A 17,055-nucleotide genomic window follows, 5' to 3' on the forward strand; every position below is an offset into this window, starting at 1 on the left:
TCTGGATCTGCATTTTTAATTCTTACAGTGAAATTACAGAACCACTGTTCTAATCTCACAAGAGGAAAGAAAGGAAGAGTTGATTTTTAACCTTGTAGATACCACATTATTAGTCTTTTGAGGAGAACAGTTATAGTAAGGCCTTCATCATCATGAGTATTACTGAGTTAATTTTATATTACTTAATTTTTCAGTTTTCTCTCACAACACTTGTGAAATGATTATGTGTTCACCCAACTTAACCAATTTCATAATTAACAAAAATTCTAGTTAAAATGGTCTCTCATCACTGTAGAGTCATGCCATTAATACTTAATGCCATATCTCTTCATTAACTACTATGATCTGATGTCCATAAAATATTTTAAGTCCCCTGTTATGTTTACATTGCATCAAATTAAGATGAAGCATAAAAGCAACATGCCAAGCCAAATTATAGCAAAGGTTTATATGAACAAGCAATGTTAGTGATAGAAGCTTTTTATAAGCCATCAAATAGTTTTAAAAAATCAGTATTTATAGGCACATAATTAAATGCCACTTAGAAAATCCTTAACTTGAGAATCAAACCACTGGCTTATTTAAATGTAAATATATTTAAGAGTTTCCATGGTAAGGTCACCATTGGGGAAATTGTGCTAGTTAAATTGAATAGTTATACAATGGACCTAACCAGTACCATTAAGGATTTCTAAATGTATTTGATTATGTACTTAGAGTAATTGGCCATGCTAACGTTATCAAGATCAAACTGCAGGCAAGATTGGTTAAGAACTATGCAAACAACCTGAACATCCTACTTTCACCTTCTGTACATTCACAGCATCTATTTTTCATTTCAAAACAACCCTTGCACCAAATGCTTCTCACCAGCTCTTAGTATTCCTTGTTCCGCATCAGAGCAAGCAGCATTAAGGACAGTACTGGCCCCTGTGATAGTCAGTACTGATAGCACTATCAGAGCTAAAACTAGGCAACAAATTTCTTCTCTCCAAACATGCTCCTCCATGGCTGTATATTTCTCCTGAATCAGCATGAGAAACCTTTCCTCTTGGTCATCCCCATCTTTCAAAAAAGTCTGCTTAAGGGAATTTGGAGCTAGAGAACTTGCCAATACACAGCGCTACTGTTCAATAAATATACTCTGCTATTAGGTCTAATATACAAATATGATGATGATGATTTGATTTGAAAATGGAACCCTGTTCAGTACTATACTGGCACTCAACAGGGCTAATGATCATTTGTTTACAAAGGAGTCATGTTCAAGTCTGTTTATGATAAACCTATCATCTAGACAGATTGATTCTTTAGGTGTCTTTGTTTTGGCCACTATCTACAGCAAACATTTAAGAGCCATAATCATTTGTGCTCTGGACTAGGGTCCCTGGTCAAGTCAGGAATGTTCTTCAGTACTGCTGCTGAATGATCTGCTCCGGATGTGATTTCTAAGTTGCTCTATAAGTTCAGGATTCTGTTGCTGTATCTGCTGAGCAAACTGCTGTCCCCTGTAGTAAAGAGGCAAAGTGGTATGAATTAGGAATTTCCAGTCACATAATACCCAAGCAAAAAGAACTGCAGAGGATGTGGGTATTACTCAGAGGGAACCTTTTCTATAAAAACAACTTTTAGAATCATGGCTTTAGTATCTTCAAGTTTACCAATGCCTCCATATAGCATTATTACAGCACAGTGTTCTTTATAAGGAACAAAACACCCATGCTAAAAAGTGACTCCCTGAAATGCATATAACCCACACGACAAATAAGCTAAGGGCTGAAAAGTACATGCTTAAATTGTATGTGCTCAAATACAAGGCAAGGAATTTCTCTTGTCATCAGGTATGATAGGTGTCATACCCATTCTGGTCACCTGTATGTCACCTAAGAGAACTGATTTTTACAAAGGCAAAGAAATGTAATACAAATTCCTGAGTGTGTAACCCTCAATTACAAGTGTTACATATCACTATAATCATGCCACTTAAAGATCACTGTAAAAATGCAATATTCTAAGGGGTAACATGGTTGTGATCAAAAAAGGAAATGCTCTGAGGGTTGATGGGAGGTGGGAGGGAGGGGAGGGTGGGTGATGGGTATTGAGGAGGGCACCTTTTGGGATGAGCACTGGGTGTTGTATGGAAACCAATTTGACAATAAATATCATATATTGAAAAAAAAAAAAAAGGAAATGCTATTTGTGTCTTCATATAACATTTCCAGTGACAACATGACACACAGATTGAAAAATCAATTCAAAGAGTAGAGTATCTTGGGGCACCTGGGTGGCTCGGTCGCTTAAGCATCCAACTCTTGATTTCAGCTCAGGCCATGAATTCACGGTTTGGGAGATCGAGCCTCAGTTGAGCTCTGTGCTACAGAGCCTGCTTGAGATTGTCTCTCTCTCTGCCCCTCCCCCACTCACATGCTTGCTCTATCTCAAAATACATAAATAAACACTAAAAAAAAAGTAACTTGGGTGGAAGTGAAGGTAGTGTGCTCAAGTAATGAGAAGATGCAAAAAGTATCTTTAGTGATGACATATGCACTGAAAAGTTCAAATGAAATGGTTTCCTACATTGTTGGAACATTAATATATGTAATATGTGATTTTTAGATACACCTAAATTAATAAATTAATACATTCTTTAAGTAGATATTTGAATTTCATCTACATCCTTGAGTACCTATTCAAATCTGCCAGAAAACTTTTTCATGGATCCAGATCTTCTGGATTTCTGCCCTTCAGTCTGAAAATTCCGATTTATAAACTTCTCTAGATTGCATAACTACTGAGGCCACTGATATGAACAGTGAAAGAAAATTTTAAAAAGGAAACCCTGGTCCTCTCACTTTAGAGGCAAGCTGTTAAACATAAACTTTTTTACTATTTGTATTTAAGTAACACTTACGCTTGGATGAGGCTAGACAGGTCAGTTAGGCCTCCAACTCCAGCAGCAGGTCCCCCAATGGCATTTGTCATCATTCCTGACATTCTAGAATAGGCAAAAGATAGATCACTAGGATTGGTATATATTCTTAACAAGCAGACTAAGGAGAAATCAGCTAAATATACCCGCACTGTGTAGGAAGTCAGGTCAAATGTGCATGGCTATCAGTTCTAATTGGCATTTATCTATCATTTATCACTTATCATTTTGGTGGTGATGTGCTCAAATTAGGAACCTGGCAGGTAGGTGGAAAGGGAAAATATACTTACAGCTGCTGAACTTGAGGATTCTGCATTAAACTTGCTGCCTGGAATTGAAAAGCGGCATTTCCCATTAAAGGCAGTTAATATTTATGGGTCTTTAACAAAGACTTGGAAAAAAAAGAATGAAAGCAAAACCAGTATATAGTAACATTTTCTAGAGTTTTAGCATACTCAACGAAGTGGGAATGTAAAAAATAGAGAAGTACTAGAAAAAATGGCAGTGAAAGTATATTGCAAGGATAAAGAAGTTACACACACTATAATAAACTAAGCAGTTTACTTGCTACTACTGACCAGATTAATAAAGCCAACAGGAAAAATAAAAACTTTAAAAGTATGGCTAAAGAATCTTCTACCCTTGAGGGTCTCCTTCAAAAGAGGACTCTAGGAGATGTGACCTTGCTCACATGGGGCTCAGCAGTATTAATCGTTCCTGTGCTTACAGTAGGAGGAGAATTCTATTCATTCATTCATGCATTCACTTGTATAACTTTTCATTTTGAAAGCATAACAATTTTTTTTGCCTCAAATTTATGTAAAATTTAATGGAGTTCATGTAAAATTTAAATGGAGTCTAAATCTTTGTAGACAGTAATTTTTCATTCACTGACCCTAAACAAGGTGTTGGAAGAAGCCATCACATGCTCTCATTACCATAAAGAGAACTGTTTGACTTGCCAACAATTCAATAACTCTCCTCAAGTTTCAGGATTGGTGCTTCTGGTACCAACGCATGAGAGCTATGGACATTACACAGGAAAACCAGGATTTATAAGCTATAAATATAAAGCATTTCATTTCACAATCTTTTTTTTTTTTTTTTTTTTTAGTTTATTTTGATAGAGAGCAAGAAAGAGCATGAGTGGGAGAAGGGCACAGAGAGACAGAGAGAGAGAATCCCAAGCAGGCTTTGTGCTAAAGCCTGCTTGTGTGCTGTTAGCACAAAGCCTGATGTGGGGTTCTAACTCAAAAACCGTGAGATCATGACCTGAGCTAAAATCAAGAGTCGAATGCTTAACTGAACGAGACACCCAGGTGCTCCTTTCACAGATCTTTTTATCTGATTCTGCAAAAGCAGTTCACCCTCTTCTAGTTTCTGGGACGTAGAAGAGATACAGAGGAGATGCTAGAGCTTTTCTGGCCACTTTGAAGTATGCAGTCCTCTAGTCACTCTAAGGTAGAAAACAACCTCCAGAATTCACTTCTTGCTCACTGTAATAACCAAATACATAAAATTCATTTACAGGCAAAACGTTTCACCTCCCAAACGTGGGCCTACTAGAGGTGAGCCAGTTGCCTGCTCTTTTTTCACCACAATGCCTCTATGCCTCTTCTCCCAGCTTGTTAGGCAAGAGTCCTGGCTCTGTGGGAAGGAAGAGAGTCACAGGTACAGGCAAATTCTTTGATGACTGGTACTAGCTCAGTGGTTCTGCACCTGTGCTCAGTGGGTGTGCAAGTTGTTTAAAACTACTCTGGTTCTCTACAGCGGCACTTTTGAGGTCCTGCAGAAACTTCCCCCACCCCCACCAATCTGGGCATTTCTCGTCCATTCTCTGAAAAAGGTAATTAACTTTCTGGAAGGACAGTATGAAGAACACTGTAGTCCCAGGTTCTTCACAGCCCTCTAGTCCTGAGGCTCTGTAGTGGAAACCTTTCTGGGCAGATTCACACAGGACTATCTTATGAGCACATGTGCTCACCTTGGTCCACAGGAAACACATCTCCCCTCCACTGGCTTCAGTACAGTTCCTTCCTAAACCATACAGCCTTCTTTAGCTGGCATGTGAGACCCCAGTCTACTGTCTTCCAAACTGAGGGCCATTTAGAAAGCTCTCTAAGAAGGCCAGAAAAGCCTTTTCTCTGTGGGCTAGAGAGGAAGGCAGCCCTTTACTTCCCTCATACATGAAAAAGGGCTTTGTAACTTCAATAGCTTTCTCCAAAAAGCCTGACTCTCTATCAACCTGACTCTTTATACAAGTCACACAGTGTGTTTTTTACCCGCACCTTTTGCAACACTTCACTTTGGTGCACAGCGTCTCGAGGGCTAAACCAAATCTGAAAGTATAAGAAATCCATTTTCACATCCTGCTACAAGAGCATAGCCTGACACCCGCAAATGAGTAACAATGCTTAAAAATGTCACAAAACCTACAAAAAGACATATAATTGTTGACATGTAAACCGGAAGACCAACTTAAATTTGATGGGCTCAATCCTGAGACTTGAAGAGAGTTCCTGAATTATTTGCAAGTCGTAATTAACTACTGTCTACAAAGATTTCAACTACCAATTGCTACAAACCTACTAAATGTTCAAAAGACTTCTTTAACTCACTGGGAATGAGCCCTCCATGCCTTTCAATTCAAATGAAGATTTTTGTGGATGCATGACAACATTTTTTGAAGGAACCAAAGGCGAATACAAGTAGTACCGCGCCCTTCCAAGGGCATGGCATGTGGTGGAATGAATGATTCTCAGCCAGAAATATTACAGATTACCCAGGTAATATCCCTGACCCATGAAATCAGAGTTTCCACATTTTGGACCAGAACATATGTTTTCAAAAAGATCCATGAGTGATTTTGTTGTTTTGTAGGATGAAGTACATACAAAGGAGAATTATACTAAAAGTTCAAATAAACTCTTATGAAAGGAAGGAAGCAGGCCATGTTGAGAGGAGAGCTTAGGGAACCACCACAGCCAAACTCCTTAGATCAGACCTCCATTATTAGGGATCTTCCTAAGGCCACTTTCATGTAAAAGAGTTGTTTTTAATCTTTTGTAGATTTGCAGACCCCTTCACCAATCAGATGAAAAAAAACAGTTCTCTCTAGAAAAATGCATATACGTACATGTATACAAATTTTTATATACAATTTCAGGGAATCCATGGGCTTCCTGAAGTCCATCCATGGCTTTCTCATAAAGAGATCCATACCTGAGCCGGAGCATTATATGACCATTCTACTGCTGTTACCCCCACCACCTCTACAAAAGCTCCCCTATTTGTTTCTTCAAGTTTGGGAACCATATAACTCTATGGAAAACAGCCAGCAGAGCAGAAAAGGAAATATACTCACCATACTAATGAAGGCTGGATTATTTATTAAGCTAGCCATGTCAAAGCTCAATCCAGTTCCTGTCTGTAAAACAATTATATCTGAGAATTATTCTAACCACTAAAATTTGATTCTAATAAATTGTGAATGAGAGAAAATATTTCCCTCATTTGGCATTAATAACTTACAGGACTAGATACCTCTCTTAACTTCTGTTCTGCTATTTTCAGATTTGACTTGTAAGAATCATTTTCAGGGTCAAGATCTAATGCCTTTTGATAACTTGTAACTGCTTCTTCGAATTTATTTATGGCAGTGAGGGCCAGTCTGAAAAGAATACAATATAAGATATGATTAAAGAACATCACAAAGAAACATCTGTCTCAGTATTCAATGTGAATCCAGGCTACACATTTAATTTATTCACTGTACTATGATTCACAGAAGTATCACTAAAATTCCTTCTAATTCCAAGATTCGTAAGTCTGGACTTTATCTATTCTGCTTGCTGACAAACGTGGCTGTCCTATGAATCATGAATTTAATGCTTAGAAATGACTCTTACCTACCCTTCCAATTTTAAGCCTAATATGTGAAGTAATTTGCCTTATGAATGATAAAGCTCCACAAAGAAGAGAGCTAACAATCCTGTGGCCATTTTAACTCCATGAAGCTAAAACCATTTCAAGAACTCTGAACTAGATTTGTGCTTCCTAATGTCCCACTTTCTTCCTTCTTCCTAGCAGGGACCCTGAGCCACAATAAATATCAATTTGCCATTAAAAAAGTAAAAATAGGGGCTCCTGGGTGGCTCAGTCGGTTAAACGTTCAACTTCGGCTCAGGTTGTGATCTCGCAGTTCCTGAGTTCGAGCCCACAGCGGGCTCTGTGCGGACAGCTCAGAGCCTGGATCCTGCTTCAGATTCTGCCCCTTCCCTACTCATGCTCTCTCAAAAATAAATAAACATTAAAATAAACTTTTTTTAATTAAAAAAAATAAATAGAAATAAAAATAAAAAATAAAATTGGGTTATGAGGTATCAGCAAGCTTCTCCTGAACAAGACATGTTTATTGTTAAGTAAATAAAATTAGCACCCTTTACAACTCAACACATATCCCAGGCACAGATCAAAGAGTTAGTTACTAAATTTTTATATTTTCGCTACCTAGTTAGTAGAATTTATTTATCAGACCATTACTTCAGAACTACATAATAATGGTGTATATGGAGAGAAAGTACTGAGGTTTTTTATTTGTTCTATGTTCATTTTTAATAAATTACCCCAATTCATTCTTGGACGACTTGCCTCCCAGACTTCTGATCTAGACAGAATACAGGGCCTAACCAAAGAAAAGTTCTCAGAACCTAATTTGTTTTCTACTTGTCAACCATGAAAGATACGTCATCAGAGTCCTCAACTAATCAACAGTCAATAAGTATTTATTGAAATCCTACTGCATACCAGAGACTACTTTATAGTTCACAATGAGAAAGGAAAAGTCCTTGAGTTTAAGAAAATTTCATCCTCCCTGGGAAAATAAGCAATAAACAAACAAAAAAATAGTAATATTAAGGAGAATGAATAGGGGAGCTCCTCAAAGACAGGCACACTAAAAAGACCTGAGTGATGAGAAGAAGGCAGCCACATGAAAATCAGAGGAGGGGCATCTAAAGAGAAGATACAGCAAACACAATGGCCCTGAGAAGGCTTAAGGAACGGGACAAAAGCTGATGAGGAGGAAGCACAGAAAATAAAGTGTGGAAAGAGATGACATCAGGGAATAATTAGGTGCCAGATCATATATGACTGTGGTTTGGAGTCTGGATTTTATTCTGGTTGCAACAGAATGACAGATCTGATCTATGTTTTAAAATGTTCACTCTGGCTTCTCTGCAGAAGACTGACATGGGTGGGGGTGGAAGGGTAGCAAGGGGACCAGTTATGAAGCTACTGCAATAGCCTATTTACGAGATGATAATTTGACTAGGGCTATAAACAAGACAGCATTCAAGATACATAGTACTGAATATGGAAACCAGAATTGACAGGACTTGCTGATAGAATTAGTTGTGTCAGGTGTAACAAGAATGAAGGAGACTCCTAGGCTTTTCACCTGAGCACTGGGTATAGGTGAATGATGACACCATTTACTGAGATGCGGAAGATTTAAGAAGGGAACAAAAGTTCTTTTGGGGACATGTTAAGCTTTAAATGCCTATTAATATCTAGGTGGAGATGAAAAGTAATTGAATATATGAGTATGGAATTCAGGCATATAACTTAAGAGCTCCATCAAACAAAGCTGAGTCTCATTAGTGACGGTAGTTAAATTCTATAAAGTCACCCCAAACACTAAATTAGTAAATAATGAACAACTCCTCCTAGAGGAAATACAGGGTTGGGATCCTGTGAGCTTTTGGTTACAACATTTTCATCAATAGGTCAAAATATAATCTTATTTTACATGTGTTTCTGTTTAAAGAAACCTTATTTAATATATATTACTGATTCATTAGCAATGAACTAACAGCCAAAAGCACTAACTCATTTCTGATCAAGAATTATCTAACACATGTATTTTCTTCATAAGGTGCATTCTAGCCTTCTTGTGCTTAGGAACACCAGACAACACTTCAGCCTACATTTGGGGGCCAGTGTAAACAGGAAATCAACCACAAAAGGCATAAAAGAGCAAAAAAAAAAAAAAAATAGCACTAAAAAAACTGTGAAAAGGACACTTGTTTATAGCCTAAGAGCTAAAACAAAAAGGCAGAGCTTTATCAGACCTCTGCGGAGAACTGGCATGATAGACAAGTGACTCAAATTTTTCACCCTTCTGTGAATGACCACCAAAGCACAGTAAGTATTGATTTGGGGGTTGCAAACAAATTGCAGCATGTAGGCAAATTCATGAATACAGACTCCATGAATAATGAGTACAGACTTAAAATGGAATTTAAAAGCATGGGACAGGACAGAATCAGAAGAGAGAACAGACAAACGACAGCAGCAGGAGAGAAAGCCCTGAAGTAGGCAGTAGAGAAGGAAGAAACAGTAAGAGACGAGGAAAGAGCATCCAGTGAAGGAGAAGGAAAACTAGGAAGTATGATGACACAGAAGCAGAGAGAATGAAGTATTTCAAAAATGAGTTAATCATGCTGGGGCACCTGGCTGGTTCAGTCAGAAAAGCATGAGACTCTTGATCTTGGGCTCGTGAATTCAAAGCCCCCATACTGGGTAGAGAGATTACTTAAATAAATAATCTTACAAAAAAAGTTACTTGTGCCAAATACTAAAACATGGAGCAGGGTAAGGATACAGACACGAACACTGGCCTTGGCAAAATATAGACAACTGGTGACCTTGAACAGGGCTGTCAGCACAGTGATAGAGACAAAGGCCTTAATGGAGTGAGTGGAGAGCAAATGAGACATGAGGGAGATGAGAGAGCAAACCCAGCCAGCCATGGGGACAATGCAGAAAAAGAGGAGCTGGGAAATGGCCTCGCGGAGTAAAATCTTGGTTCCAGTGGGTGATTTTCTAGGACCTTTCCGCGCAGTCACTGCCACTGTTAGAGACAACCTTGTGTTGCAGAAGATAAAGGAGAGGACTCCAAGGGTAAAGTCCTGAAGAAGGTACAAAAGGATGAGACCTAAGGCATGAATGAAGTCTTAGATAAGAACCCTCCCATTTGAAAAGGAATAAAAGGCAGTCTGTGAGGATATAAATGCAAGTAGATTGGTTGATTCAGAAGTAGGAAGAGTTATTTTTCTTCTACATGGATCTATTTTCTTAGTTAAGTGCAAGGCAATACCTTCAGCTGAGAGCTGCCATAGAGGGTATGGTAGAAATTTGAAGAGAGAAAAAGTGAGAAGCAGCCACTCAGCGTAGTAAGGTGAATTTAGAAGCAAGTACAGTAGCATTGTCTGCCAAGATATTGAGTGCTCATTTGAGATTTGTGGGCTTGAACAGGAAGTGAGTCTACTGAGTAAGGTTGTATTATTTTCTCCAACAACCAACCATTCATCATACAACTGATCATCTCTATCCCAAGTCATAGAAATTGCAGTCATTTCCTCTCTCAATGTTATATTTATCCTCCTAATAGAGAATGCAATATTTAAGCAGGAAATTGAAAACCAAGCCATTAAGAACAGCATATTTGATACTCCTTGGTACTACTTTGAACATTTTGCCAGAACTTACCCCATTCTCCCATAGGCCTTGCTGTACTTTGAATCGATTGCTATTGCCTTCTCACAATCCTTTATTGCATCTGTGTAGTGACCTAATTTACTCTGAGCAGCAGCCCTAAGAGAAAGAGAAGAGATATTTATTACAAGCAGCCTCAAGGCACTAATTGAGATTAGTACTAATAAAACTATATTTTCCTTGTCCCACTTTGCATATAACTTCCAGTAAATATCTAAATCAAACAAAGATAATTCTACAATCAAAACGATAACTCAAAAACAAAATTCAGGGGCTCCTGGGTGGCTTAGTTGGTTAAGCATCTGACTTCAGCTCAGGTCATGATCTTGTGGTTTGTGAGTTCAAGCCCCATATTGGGCTCTGTGCTAACAGCTCAGAGCCTGAAGCCGGCTTAGGATTCTGTGTCTCCATCTCTCTGCCTCTCTGTCTCTCTCTCTCAAAAATAAACATTAACAAAATTAAAAAATAATTCACGGGGCGCCTGGGTGGCGCAGTCGGTTAAGCGTCCGACTTCAGCCAGGTCACGATCTCGCGGTCCGTGAGTTCGAGCCCCGCGTCAGGATCTGGGCTGATGGCTCAGAGCCTGGAGCCTGTTTCCGATTCTGTGTCTCCCTCTCTCTCTGCCCCTCCCCTGTTCATGCTCTGTCTCTCTCTGTCCCAAAAATGAATAAACGTTGAAAAAAAAAATTTAAAAAAAAAAAAAATTAAAAAATAATTCAGAGAAAATATGCAGGCCACCTTTCACTGTGTGCTTTCCTACAGAAAAGACAAATAAGTGAGTCATACAACTGATCTACCTACTTATTGCCTTTCGAATTTGCCCAAACAGAAAACTGAAAACACCAGGAATTACTAGAGGAGAATGCAGAGTGAGAGACAGTGGCAAATGGCTACCCAGGGGTATGCTGTTAAATGATCACTTTACTAGTAGGGTTAAGATCATCATCTGGCAAGTCTAAGATGAAAATCTAACTTACCCGTGTGCCAGAATCTGGCTGCAAACAAAGGATGGCAATGCATTCCATCCACTGAGCACAGAATCTCGGAGCAATTAAGCACTATTGAATCCCTTCTAGCTTACCTCTAACAAATCTCTCCTGGAATAACTGGGGCCTGACAGTATAATCAAGCTACTTCCTCTTCCTGCACACAATCTTGAGAGTAGACAGCCCTCTGTTTCCCTGTTATAGTGCCCACTTCAACCCTCAAGGCCATAAGCAGAATGACTAAATAAGCAGAATGACTGTTCTACACGCGAGCCCTTCAAACTAAAACATTCCATAATGTCTCCTGCCCTCCATCCCACTACTGCCCCATTCATTCTTCTATTTATTCCAGAATAAATAGTTCTTATTTATTCATTCAACTCATATATCTATCAAGGTCTAGCTAATGCACAGACACTTTTCGAGGCCTAATGGATAGAGCACTAATCAAAGTAACAATTCTGGGGGCTCCTGGGTGGCTCAGTCAGTTGAGCATCCAACTTAAGCTCAGGTCAAAATCTCATGGTTTGTGAGTTCAAGCCCCACATCAGGCTTGCTCCTGTCAGCATGAAATCTGCTTTGAATCCTCTGGCTCCTTCTCCCTGCCCCTCCCCCACTTGCATTCTCTCAAAAATAAATATTTTTTTAAATGACCATTAAAATAAGAGATATAGAATATATCACTTCCAAACAATTAGAAAAAATGAAGTAAAAATAAATCATTACAATAAAAGGCAAAAAAGAAAAAAAAGAAGGGGAGAGAGAAGCCAGAACATATGATAGCATAAGAACAACTCAAACTTGGGGCGCCTGGGTGGTTCAATCGGTTAAGCGGCGGACTTCGGCTCAGGTCATGATCTCGCGGTCCATGAGTTCAAGCCCCGCGTCGGGCTCTGTGCTGACAGCTCAGAGCCTGGAGCCTGTTTCAAATTCTGTGTCTCCCTCTCTCTGACCCCCCCCCCCCTGTTCATGCTCTGTCTCTCCCTGTCTCAAAAATAAATAAAACGTTAAAAATTAAAAAAAACAAAACAACTCAAACTTAAAAGCAATTACAAAGTAAACTAGATAAAAATCAGTTTCTCAAACTGTATACATATCACCTAAAACATAATCACATACATATTAAAGGGACAGAAAAAGGCAATTGGGCCAACTTAAAACCAAGCAAAAAAAAAGCTGATGTAGAAACCCTAATATCAGAAATGAAACAAAAAGTATTAAGGATAAAGAGAGTCATTATTACTGATGAATCCTGTTAGTTTAATTTTATGGAAAACATTAATATGGCTCAGAAATCAAACTTGTAAGAAAAGTTTCACTCTCACAGAGGATGGGTGGCATGGGGTAGTTAGAATAAAAATGGGAATGAGACTTCAAAAAGGGTAAAAAAGAAAACCTTCAAATGGAGTAAAACAGAAACAAATGATGCTGTGTATCAATAAGAGATCAAGTGAAATTCAAGTACAGTATTCTGAGTATATATTTTTAATGAGGTGGATTCTAAGGCGAAAAAATTTTGCAAAGAAACTGAAGTTTACTTAGTAGGCTTACTAGTGGTAGAATATTGATATCAGACTATCAACTGAAGAATATTGAAGGGTAGAGCTAATGAGTAAATATACTGGTGGTATTAGAAAGCAGCGTTTTTTCATTCTGGAAGAACAGAAATCCATATAAAAGGGGAATGGTAAGAGAGATTTCTGTGAAGATATCTGTATAAACCAATGCCTTTTTAAAAATTCTAATTCCTAGATCTGTTTACTGAAGAAGCACTAACACTTCTTCAGTAGCAATGATCATGTCTTGCAAACAGATCCTGGTTTCTGAATTCTATTCTCCACTAATAAGAACAGGAGCTACCTGTAGAAATAGCTGGGCTCAGGTCCAGGGCAGAGAAAACACAAGGCAATGTGGAATACCTTGATGTCTCAGAAAGTAAGAAAGTATCCAAAAACAAAGTTCTATAGAAGGACACATAGCAAGTTTAAAGGGGCTCCCACCAGCTAAATATGGAATAATAGAAGTGCCAAAAATAATGATTATGGTCATTTATTATAACATATTAAATAGGGTTTTAAAAATTCATGAGTCCATAATGATACTCAAAAAAGTTGGGGGAGGGAGAAGGAGGAGGAAAGAAAAAATGAGGGAATGGAAAGAAGCTCTTCTCTACAGAAATACGTGAGGAAATATATGTAAATGAAATGATAAAATCAGAAAATCATCATTTTGTAGCAATCAGCATTTTACCAAGTCAAGGAAATATCGTGAATGGATGGTAAAACATTGAGTAAAAGATTATTGGGGAATGGATATTCACATGATCTGACCCTACAGATAATTTTTAATTAGAAAAGGAATAATAAGAGAGATATGGTGGTTACCACCCTAAGATATCAAACTTACAATCACCATTAATGGATAGCTTGAAATTATGTGCCTCCTACCATAGTGCAATAAATAGTACACTTTTATTTATGTTACTATTTTTGTAGGCTTCACACCAAACTTTAACCTCAAATTAATCATGAGGAAGCAGTCACACAAATCAAGAATATGGCACATTCTATAAAATCACTCGCCTGAACTCTTTAAATATGTCTGTCATTAAAAATAAATAAATAAATAAATAAATAAATAAATACAGTAATATTTTCTAGATTAAAGCAGATGAAAGTAACATAGCAAAATGCAATACACAAACAGTGATTGGATTCTGGATGAAAAGACATAGCTACAGAAGGTATTTTGGGGACAAATGGAGAAATTTCAATGTTAATGCCATTTTCTTGCATGTGATGGGAATGATAGTTATGAAGAGTATAGCCTTATTCTTAAGAGATATAATTGAAGTATTTGGGACCACCAAGAAAATTTTATACACAGGTACGTACACACACACACACACACACACACACACACACACAAACACACACACACACACTCATAAAAAGACAGAAAGAGAGACAAAAAAAAAAACATGGCAAATGTTAGCTATTTCTGATTCTAAGGTAAGTATATATGGATGTTCATGTATTACTCTTTCAATAAGTTGAAATAGGTTTTAAATAGTTTTAAATTTATTTTCCTAAATACACATACATTCCATAATAAACTTATGAAATTATAGATAATATATAATTTATGATTGTATATATTAAAACATGCTGACATATGACTGCTTCATGATCAGCATCTTCAAGTAAAGGCAATTCCCCCTTCTAAAATTCACTTTATCAATTCAACTCAAACTTTCATTGAAAACTATAATATGCTAAACCCTGAACTCCAAACCAAATACACAGTGATGAAGAGGATATAATTCTGCCCTCCAATCTTTCACTGCCTTAATAGGGAATAAGACATGTAAATAAATAAGTAAATAGTATGATAATTTCAGCAATGGAATCAAAGGAGGTATCGACAAAGTATCAGAGGAAGAGGCAACATGAGAAAAGTCTGGTTAACCTTCTGCAGAGGTGTCTAATAGAACTTTGTGATAAACAAGTTCTTCATCGGTGCTATCCTATACAGTAGTCCCTTCCCACATATAACTAAAGAGCACTTGAAATATGGTAGTGCAAGTGAGGAACTGAATTTTTTATTTTGTTAAGTTGAACCTACATCTGAGCAGCCACATGTGGCTAGGAGCTACATTACTGATTAGCACCACTCCATAGGACATGGTTGGGGAAGGGCAGAAGGGCATGGACAGGAGGCTGGGAAGAGAAGAAATTTAAAAAGTCTTTCCAGGGGTGCTCAGGTGGTTTCATCGGTAGAACATCTGACTGTTGATCTCAGGGTTCTGAGTTCAAGCTCCACATTGGACATGGAGGCTACTTTTAAAAAGTGAATAAAAAATAAACGTAAAAAAATGTTTTAAAGTCTTTCCTAGGAAACATTTTAGGCAGAGCACATAAAACCACGGAGACATGTTGCAACATGTTACTCATAAGAAGTCAGCAAAAGCAAGAATTACATGATTAATTTCACATTTTAGAAAGACTCTTTTGGCAGAAGAATGGATTGCGGAGGGCAAGTAGAAACGTGAAGCCAAATGAACTTACTGCAGCACTAATTTAACAGATTTAAGAACCTAAGGGAATAGTGATGGAAATGGAGGAGAGAACAAATGGGCTACTGGGAGGTATATGGAAAAGGGAAACTGAGGAGAAGACACCCTGATCTCTGGCTTCAGATGCTGATAACAAGACAAGGAATAAAGCAAGGAGAATCACACCGAGAGAAGAGTGGGCAGAACATTAAGAGGGTGACCTGACACCTCTTTCAATCTTGACAGCTTTTGCTTTAGAACACAAACTGCAAGCTAGCATCTTTCAAAAGAGGATGCAGGCACCTGAACCTCTGAGGCCAGGAAAGGGAAGAGAAGTCAGGCTGCATTCCACTCCAATCTTCTGTGAGATAAAGCCAAACATGCCAATGTCTGAACTGAATATCAGTGTGGCCGGCTCTCACTGCCCCAGCTGTCTGGTTATCAGGGCATAACTAATGAAATTCCAACAGAAGAATACAGTCAGAGTCACCATGTTTGGAGACACCCTCGCTTTCTTTACCTTGTTAGAGAAAGACCATGAATACAATCTGTGTTCTATTTTTAGAGAAAATAAGGCAGAAAAATAAATCACAGATGCCTTACATCTCCCATACCATACGTCATGCATAAATAAGTTATAGCAAAAACCTCTTTCTACAGCTAGGAATGACACTGTTTTTGAAAGAAACAAATACTGAAAGCCTAGAGCTACGCTAGTTCCTTTACATACATTATTACTCTTCAGCTACCCTATGATGTGGTTAGTATCACCTCTATTTTACAAGTGAGGAAACTGAAGCTCAAAAAGCTTAAGTGGCTGCCCAAGATCACAGAGCTACTAAGTGGCTGACCTGAGATTCAATTCCAAGTTCAACAAACCAAGTCCAACTCCCAGGGAGCCTAATGACTACATGCTGCTGATGGAGGTGGAAGAAAACAGAGTGCCAAACAACGTGGTCTCTGTTTCAAGCTTTCTCGGAGCTCATGCTGTCTCTAGCATTCCTTGGTACCATGCCCTGATGATTCCTAATTGTGCCTTTTAAATTATGCTCTCCAACCTAAGACCCTTTCCCTCTCCTCTAATTTCTTTACGTCCATCAAATCTAGCTCCAACTCAAATTCCCCATCACCTGAGAGGTCTTCTGGACAAATTTTCTCCATCACGCCTGGTCTCTCTCCTGTACATCTTTAATTCCATTTATCACCTCAGTCATTCAACCATCCCTCCATCCCAGAAGCATGAGACAAATATGGGTCAAATCAGCAATGAGGTTGTACAAAAGAAATAAAGAATACTGTTTAGGGGCAGAAGACCCAGAAAACTGGCTTGTTTAATGTAAAATATCATTTCATATTATAAAGTACTTGGAAATGTTTTAGACCTATACTCAATCATTTGTTGTTTTCTGTATACAAGTGTACAGTCCTCTATGTATAGTCCTCCATGCAACCAAAAAAAAAAATTGGCTGAACTCCTGTGAGGCACAATGCTAGGTACTATAGGGGATACAAAAAAAAAAAAAAAAAAA

At 38.1% G+C, this 17,055-nt stretch overlaps 1 protein-coding gene across 2 annotated transcripts in view; it reads right to left on the reverse strand.

Annotated features, from left to right (window-relative positions):
- SGTB (small glutamine rich tetratricopeptide repeat co-chaperone beta) overlaps positions 1 to 17,055 on the reverse strand; it is a 45,313-nt gene continuing 28,258 nt past the window's right edge. Inside the window, exons 6-11 of one of the 2 annotated variants that reach the window (XM_043591364.1) lie at positions 10,481 to 10,585; positions 6,473 to 6,599; positions 6,294 to 6,356; positions 3,220 to 3,257; positions 2,912 to 2,995; positions 1 to 1,508 (exon numbers count right to left, since the gene is read on the reverse strand). In XM_043591364.1, coding sequence (XP_043447299.1) covers positions 1,397 to 1,508; positions 2,912 to 2,995; positions 3,220 to 3,257; positions 6,294 to 6,356; positions 6,473 to 6,599; positions 10,481 to 10,585 — 529 coding nt within the window. In that variant the 3' untranslated portion in view covers positions 1 to 1,396. Of the gene's footprint in view, positions 1,509 to 2,911; positions 2,996 to 3,219; positions 3,258 to 6,293; positions 6,357 to 6,460; positions 6,600 to 10,480; positions 10,586 to 17,055 lie in introns of both variants that reach the window. The other variant, XM_043591354.1, reaches the window with a different exon arrangement.

This window comes from Prionailurus bengalensis, chromosome A1, assembly GCF_016509475.1.
Source record: "Prionailurus bengalensis isolate Pbe53 chromosome A1, Fcat_Pben_1.1_paternal_pri, whole genome shotgun sequence".
NCBI lineage: Eukaryota > Metazoa > Chordata > Mammalia > Carnivora > Felidae > Prionailurus > Prionailurus bengalensis.